The sequence below is a fragment of the Gavialis gangeticus genome, unplaced genomic scaffold (genome assembly GCF_001723915.1).
Source record: "Gavialis gangeticus isolate Ggan-Ray unplaced genomic scaffold, GavGan_comp1, whole genome shotgun sequence".
In the NCBI taxonomy this organism is placed as follows: Eukaryota; Metazoa; Chordata; order Crocodylia; family Gavialidae; genus Gavialis; species Gavialis gangeticus.
This window is the reverse complement of record NW_017729022.1, coordinates 5,514,343-5,522,401: the sequence shown is the minus strand read 5'-3', so window position 1 is coordinate 5,522,401 and position 8,059 is coordinate 5,514,343. Positions and strand designations below refer to the sequence as shown.

The 8,059-nt window shown below is 50.5% G+C and overlaps 1 protein-coding gene and 2 long non-coding RNA genes across 4 annotated transcripts in view; 1 reads left to right on the top strand and 2 right to left on the bottom strand.

Annotated features, from left to right (window-relative positions):
• Positions 1-4,677: 4,677 nt before the first annotated feature.
• On the bottom strand, positions 4,678-5,979 carry LOC109295622. Its single transcript, XR_002096786.1, has 2 exons — positions 5,642-5,979; positions 4,678-4,866 (listed from the first exon to the last, which is right to left on the bottom strand). It is a non-coding gene; the product is annotated as an uncharacterized LOC109295622 (long non-coding RNA).
• Positions 5,980-6,977: 998 nt separating this feature from the next.
• Positions 6,978-8,059, bottom strand: part of LOC109295623 — a 14,433-nt gene continuing 13,351 nt past the window's right edge. Inside the window, exon 3 of the long non-coding RNA XR_002096787.1 lies at positions 6,978-6,989. This is a non-coding gene — a long non-coding RNA (uncharacterized LOC109295623). The remainder of the gene's footprint in view (positions 6,990-8,059) is intronic.
• The window catches only part of IFRD1 (interferon related developmental regulator 1), a 21,562-nt gene continuing 21,162 nt past the window's right edge, over positions 7,660-8,059 (top strand). For both annotated transcript variants that reach the window (XM_019514559.1, XM_019514558.1), the window contains exon 1: positions 7,660-7,998. In XM_019514559.1, the coding sequence (XP_019370104.1) occupies positions 7,953-7,998 (46 nt within the window). In that variant the 5' untranslated portion in view covers positions 7,660-7,952. The remainder of the gene's footprint in view (positions 7,999-8,059) is intronic.

Below are 8,059 nucleotides of genomic sequence, written 5' to 3'. Positions count from 1 at the left end.
CATTGGGGGAGTCCCTGTTCCCCTGAGCACTACCAGGAGTGACTAGAAATAATGGTCACAAGGTGGCAGAGGGTAGATTCAGACTAGATATCAGGAGGTGCTACTTCACTATCAGAGCGGCTAGGATCTGGAACCAACTTCCAAGAGAAGTGGTGCTGGCTCCTACCCTGGGGGTCTTTAAGAGGAGGCTAGATGTACACCTTGGTGGGGTCGTTTGACCCCAGTAATCTTTCCTGTCATGGCAGGGGGTCAGACTCGATGATCTGCTCAGGTCCCTTCCGACCCTAAAAACTATGAAACTATAATGGAAAAATCACTGTTCAAGGATAGGTAAATCTGGACAGTGGCTGGGTCATTTGGTCCCAAAGGTCTTCAAAGTCTGAAACAAACGTAAAGCTGGAAGACTGATGTCACTGCACCTGTTTCTGCAAAGATCACATAAACAGCACAGGTTGCAGCAAGAAAGTCTGACAGACCTCTAGAAGAGGGCTTGCAGTATAAGGAAGGGAGCTTTGGGGCAGAGTGCTGTCTGTAAAGAGTCTTGGAAATGTGAGCACAGGAAACTTTCCCCTGCTGCTTGATTCCTACTGTGTTCAAGGAAACAGGCCCTTCTGCATTTTCAATGTAAATAAACAGGATTGTATCAGAAAAGTACTGGACTCGGCCATCCAGTTGCTTCTTCTATCAGAAAGAACTTGCAAGACACTGAATAGTGGTTAATTATTTGCAAAGGGTGCAATATGTATGATGTACACGTGCATTGTGTCTAAAGTATAATACAATATATTTTCAACATCTTACTATTTTGGGAGGGGGGAGAGATTATTAGCAATTTTCAGGTTTAAATTTTAAATCAAATAATCTACAAAAAATAACTCTCTGAAGTTTTCTAGTAGAGTGATAATACAGTATTTCCTAATAACTACGAAATTTGTACTTCAGTGATCACAGGGCTTCATTTTGCAGAGATACAGATGTGCACATTTCTCTCTACTCTACAGAGGCTTCTCTATGAAGTTATCATGGAAAGCTGAGTACTAAACACAAGCAATTTGGCATTCTTCCATGTAAATAAACACCGCTTAGTAAGTACAAGGGTCTAATAAATCCACAAAAGCAAGAAACTTCTGAGTTTTAAGATGATCCCTCCAACCACTATTTTCATTCAGAGACTCTGTTTACATCCTGCTAGCTAAACACCACCACAGTGGCTGACATTAGGAAACCAGCAATTGCAAAACAGGCTGAACAGCAAAGTGAAGAAAGACATTTGATAGCAATGTATCTACAAGTCTTTAAGGGGCAGGAAATATATGTTTTTACAACACCACTTTATAAAAGCATTGCTCAAAGTTCTTTGCTGCTTAAGGTGGCCCTACAAGGAATCTTAAGTCATACAACCAGAAAAAGGCATTTCTTTATGCCTCTCCCCACCCCAACCCCGTATGTTCATTCTCAGTCAATATCATTAATGAGCAATGGGATGTATTAAAACAGAAACTAGATCGCACCAGGTCGTCTAGCATGATCCAGATAGTATTGATGTACAAGAATCTAGTTGTCTTAAAGGAGCTCATTTCTTCTACTACCATCATCAGACCTGCTATCCAGGGATCTTGTTCTAATCTTGTATCCCAACCAAGAACCACAACTTGGTTTATGCTATACTGACTACATCTAACCTTCGCAATAGTGCCCCTACTCCATTATGGGGCCTTAATCTGCTACTAACCAGTTATATCAACTTTTGAGCTCTTTGGGCGCATCCAAATGAATATGCACATGCCTCTTGCGGCATCTCAAAGCAGTTTGGGATGCTGCAAGAAGCACGCTTGGAACAAAAAAACGTTCCCCATGCTGCATATTTGCACCACAGGCTCTAAATTTGCTACCTGGCAATCCCGCGGAAAAAAACCAGGGCAAGGCACACTCTTGTAGCGTTCCCTTAAGAAACCGGAGGCTGGGGTTCTCTAAAGAGATGCTTTGGTAGCCAGAGTATCTTTATGACTACCCCTTGCACCGGGTGCTGCAGCACACTGCCTTCCTGTGTGGGGCAAAGAGTGGCTCAGGCCTCAGTAACCTGGACCAGAGCTCCGTCCCAGGTAAGTACGGACTGGGGGTGGACAGGACTGGAGCAGGTGCCTGTGTGGATGCAGGGGACTGTGTGTCTGTGTGGGGGGGGCTGCTCAGGAGGTGTAGGTCCCCTGCCTGCCCCCGCACATGATCCACAGCCCCCCTCAGCAGCAAGTGCCAACAGGGTGCTCAGGGCCCTCCCGGCACAGCTCCCCGCCATGACACAAGGCAGCACAGTGAGGCTTTGGCCGCCTGGCACCCAGCACTGCCTGTGACAACATCGCGCAGACCCAGCCCGGTGCAGGGCCATGTGCCTTTGGGCAGAACTGGGCCACTTTGGCGGTTACCTGGGGGCTGGCACTGCTTGCACAGACTGCATGTCACATCACACTGGGTCAGGTCCTGCTTGCACAGGCCCCGGATGCCATCAGGTTGGGCTGGTTCCATGGAAGCAGAACCCAGACTGGTGCAACACATGGTCCCTGCAAGTGGTGCTGACCTCCGGGTGACAACCCAGGTGGCCCAGTCCTGCCCAAAGGCACATGGCCCCGTGTGATGTGGTGCAGGCAGTGCCAGGTGGCCAGGGCCATGCTGTGCTGCCCCACACCACGGTGGGGAAGAGGTGGGGGCTGTGCCAGGAGGGTCCTGAACGGCCCAGTGGCCGCTGCTGCTGCAGGGGGGCTGTACCCTATGGGGGGCATGTGTGCCCTGTAGGGGGGGCTGTCAGTGAATTGTGTGTGGGGAGGGCTGCACCCATTGGGGCAGCAGGGGACCAACCCCTCCTGAGCAGCTCCCCCACACCCACCGTCTCCCCATACCCACAAATCCCACACCCCCAAACCACCCCCACAAACTCCTCACCCACATACCCAGACAAACTCCAACCCCCTGCACAAGCACCATACCACCCTAAACCTCACCCCAGAAACCCTACACCCACCCCACAAATCTCATATCCTGCATGCTCAGCCAGCCACATGGGATGGGACAGGAACTGCTGGCAGGAGCTGCAGCTGCAGGGACAACTGCCACACTGCATCCCTGCCTCATGCCCACACCAATCCTGGGACATGCAGCCCCAGCTTGAGGGGGCTCCTGGTCCCAGAAGCCACTTGTGGGGTGTGATGGGCTGGGGGGAGAGGTGGAGGTGGCAGTAGGTATGTGTCAGAGAGATATGCGGTCAGGGGTAGGGGAGCTCTCTCTCTGGGTAGGAGAGACTGCCAGAGCCAGGCTTAGAGCCCCCCTGCCCCCTACAGCAGCTTGTGCAGACCAGCCTGGAAGGAAAGGGCCCAGCTCGGTCCCTGTTCCCCAGTTGAGGGCTTCCCAGAAACAGCGTGGGTCAGGGAGCAGAAAAGCAAGGGCTGGCACTGCTCAGAGCCACGAAACAGAGGGTAGGACAGATGCAACTGAACTCATGTCCTGGTGCTGGGACAGAGGTGTGGCTGAGAGACAACTAGTGGGGGCAGGCAGGGGCTGCATGTTGGGAGTGAAAGGACTGGGGGTTGGGGGGGTGGGTTGATTGTGAGGGGCAAGGGTAGGGGCAGGACACTGGCATATCAGTGCTACTCAACGCTGCACATCCTGGTGAGGGAAATGGGTAAGACCAGCTCTGATTTTTCTATGACAAAAAAACCCAAAAAGTAAATACCAAGGTGTATAGATATTTAAAACCCATTTTATTATGATGATAGAGGCACTGGTAGGCTTCCAATTTGCTTTAAATGTAAATATATCAATAAAACGTTGTTCAAGTGATCTCTCTCTATATAGTGGCATTTCATTTTAATAGCAAAAGAACACTACTTTGGGTATTTTAATGAGGAATTTGGGTTTCTTATCAAAGATTTTGCAATGTTTAAACAGGGAACACCAGGATCTCTGCTGGTGAGACAAGTGGCATGACCCAGGAAGAGGAACCTGTCCAGGGCCAGCACTGGGACCCAGCTGGGAGGCAGATGAGGTGGCTGACCTCTTGGCCATTTGGTCCCAAGAGGACACACTTTGACAGTTCAAAGTGGGCCACCGCACGGAGCACATCTTCTTGGTGATAGCTGCCCAGATGGCAGAGTGGGGGCACCCCATCTGGGTCTGGCAGGTGCACAGCCATGGGGCTGCAGGTCTAAGAGAACGGATGCTGTTGCAGGTGGCAGCAGGTCACAGTCAGACAGCAGCCCCCACTGCCAGACTGCTGCAGTGGGTACAGGTTACAGGGGCCACTCCAGGTTAGGGCTGCTTCAGCAGCGCCGCTGGCACAAGGGGTAGTGTCCCCAGATACCAACTGGCTGGGCCTCAGAAGCTCATAAGGGTAAGTAGCCCTGAGCTGCTCGCCAGAGCAGGTTTTTATATTGCTGAGGCCAGCACCCCACAGCCTCTAGCTCCCCCTGGCTGAAGATCTAGGAGGAGCTGGGCAGGGTCAGTTTGCCCCAAGTGGCACAACTTGCCCCATACCAGACACATGCGCTAAGGCAAAAAACTCTGGCACAAATTTGTGCCACTCCTATTTGAGCTGCTGCAAGTGCATGAGCCTGCAGGCATGTCCACGTCCTTTGTGTTTTGTTCTTGCCATTGTTAAAAAGTGATTCAAATGCTCAGAGGATATAATGATTTTGACTACCATTTTTAATTGAAATTATGTATGCAAGAAAAGCAAGAAAGTTGATGGCTTTAACAGCTGATCTTTTCATCCTACCCCATGGTCACCTGTTCTCTTCAAAAGTATATGTCAAAAGTGGAGTCCAAATTCCATCTGAATCATGGTGCTAATCTGGTGGCATTCTTTCTAAAACACATATACTGAAAAACACATCGCTTATCATTAATTCTATCCTCATATACTGAAAAACACATTGCTTATCGTTATTGTCTTATTTGACTAAGGATAAGAGAAGGATTTCAGAGCACAGTCTGCCAGGCTAAAATGGCACTAGAGAGGTGCTGCTGGACCATTTCCCTCATAGAAATCTGCAGAATTGGTACCCAGCATTCCATCACACATTTAACCAGTACTACTTTTATGACTTAATATGGACCTAATCCTCACAATGCTACACTTCTTTAATGAGAACTCATTCTAAGGAAGTTGTATCACTCTCTGAATTTCCACACCATAATGACTGAAACACTTTCATATTCTTGCTTCTGCAGATTTATACTACTTCCCAAACTTCCTCTCTGTTGTTCTGGTCTTATAGGACTGTAAATGAACAGAAGTGAAGTTGCACGGTGCTTTTAATACAACTTTGGTTCCCAATCTGCAAGGATCCCCATTCATGTGCAGGCTTACAAAGTTTCCTAACAGCAGATGCGACACAGGTAAATAGCAGACAATCCTCCAAAGAACCATGGTTCCAACAGCAAACATATTAATTCTCAAAAAGTGGGAAAAAAACAGTTAAAGTGAAATGTATTTATTTAATAAAAATGTGCAACTAAATACGCCCCAAATACTTCTGTCATTCTTTTCCATAAGGCTTTATAGTTGTTTGAGTGTTAATACTTGGAAACGCAGGAGTGGAAAACTAACATTTACCTATTTATTTAAAGGAACACAAATAATGTTCAAAGTTACGTTGTGGTAGTACAAGAATGACCTTGTAGCTGTTGCTGGGGAGCCGTGAACACTCCTCACTCCTTGCTGTGCTGGTTGCGTCACTGTATTTCTTCTTCCAGATATTCTGATTTCACAAGCAGGTCAGTCGGCATCAAAATGATCATCTTGTGAGAGAAACAGATCATGAGGGACAGTTTCAAGGCAGCAGAGATGCATAGTGCAGGGATCACACCCAGTGCTAGTAAGGTGAACTTAGGGCTCCTCTACACCTTACAGGTATTGCTCAATTAACTGGTTAATTGCACAGTTACCTTAAGATCATCTACACATGCAAAGTACCTATCACATCATGCTCCAACCAGCTAGACCTAAAATTGTACTAACTTTTATAGCTGGTTGCTACTGAACTTTAATTTGCACAGGGGTTCATGAAATAAGGACCATGATCCACACTCCTGGGATTTCACACATCCCAAGCCTGGGTGATCACAGCTGCTGTATGATCCCTCAGGTGTGGGTGCATGGGGCCTCTCAACTGAGGTAGCTCCCAGCCTTGCAACCCCACCCCCCCTGCACTGGCAATGGGTGTGGTGGGATCTAATGTGGCACAGTCACTCCTCCTGCCATACACACATGGCATGGCAGGAGGCATGATTGTGTGGATTGCACCTTAGATCCCATCATGCCTTTACCTGTATGTGTAGCAGGGACCTAAGAATGAACAATGGTCACAGGATATGATTCAATTTCCCTGCTCCCTACTGAAATGACCAAGAAATCCTTATTTTAGAGGAATGGGTGCGAATACAGAAAACTGAACCTGAACTGTATAAAAGAGAGAGGTGCGAGTCTGGAACTTGCCTCAAGCCCTGAGGACAAATTCTGAGGGCCCTCAGACCTCACCACCCAGTCGTGCGCATGTCTACTTTCAATATATGTCTATATTTGCTGTATTTAGCTGCTCTTGGTAAAGTTGCCTCATTTATAATATCCCAATAAATCAGTGTATAGTTGCTTCTCTTGTACTTCTCTAGATAAAATAAAAGCTCCTAGTCACCCTGGGTGTAACACAGGGGTGGTCCAGAAATTGTGCAAGGGGCAAGGGTTTTGCTTCAGAAACAAGGACAAGGAGCAATGGTCTCAAGTTGCAGCAAGGGAAATTGAGATATCAGGAAAAAAGTCTCACTAGAAGGGTAGGAAAGCAGTAGAACAGGATACCCAGAGAGCTTAAAAGCACTGCTCCTTAGAGGTTTTAAGACCTGGCTAGCTGGGATGATCTAGGTGGGGCCAGTCCTCCTTTGAGCACGGGTTGCACTAGATGAGCTCCCGCGGGCCCTTCCAACCTTCGTTTTCTGATTCTCAGGGCCTGTCTTTTGCATTGGAGCAGCGGGGAGCTGGGGCAGGGACATTCAAAACCTTGTCTATCTCTACCCCAAATCTCCACCCGGGCCATTAAAAGCCGCCCCCAAGGAAACCCCTGCCCCTTGCCGAGCTGTGGTGCCACAGGCCGTCTCCCCGCGTTTCCCAGCCCAGCGTGCAACCGACGCCTTCCGCTCCTCACCCAGCCCACCCCGCCTTGCCCCGCTGGACGTGATGTCACAGTCAGGAGCAAAGAGCGCACAGCCACCGCCTCTCCCCCCCGTTGCTGGGCAACGCCCTCAGTGTCTGCCCCTGCAGCTATAGCGAAACCCGGGCGGACCGCCCCCCCCGGGTCAGACGAGGATGAGGGGAGGGGCATAAGGGAGGGGAGGGGGCCTGACGTGAGCCCCGGCATCCATCAATGACTGCTGGGAGGTTGAACCCGCCCTTCCCGGCGTGCACTCTGGAGTTGTAGCACCCGCACTACAACTCCCAGCATGCAGTGCTACGTCTCTGCAGTAACCCGAGGGCGGTGCCGACTACAGCTCCCAGCAGGCCACGCGGCAACACGGTCAGCGCCCCGTGCGCATGAGTCAGAGCTGACGCCTGCGCTCGGCCATTGGTCCTGTTCCGGCCCTGCCCCCCCCATCCAGCCGGCTATAAAAGCTGCGTCGGCGCCACCTCTGCGCTTTTAGCTCCAGGTGCCTGATAGGAGAAAGATGCATCGATTCTGCTCGCGGGCTTCCACGGGGATTTCTGCCGCCTCCGTCTCGTTCATCACCTGCCGCCGCCAATCCCCACCGTTGCCTCGGCCCGCGAAGCCAGCCGCGCACAGACGTTGTAGTAAAAAGCGATCCTGCTCCTCCATCGGCTGATTGTCGCTGCGGCCCGCGCGAGGAGCGGAGCGGAGCGGAGCGTCGACACCCGGAGCGGGGCCAGGGGAGCCGAACTGAGCTGGGCGCTGCTGGCCATGCCCAAGTCCAAGAAGCGCGGGGGCAACTCCGGGCGCGGAGCCGGTAAGAGCCGCGGGGGAAGGGGACTTTTCCCGTGATGCTTCACGCAAGGTGGGGGGGGGGG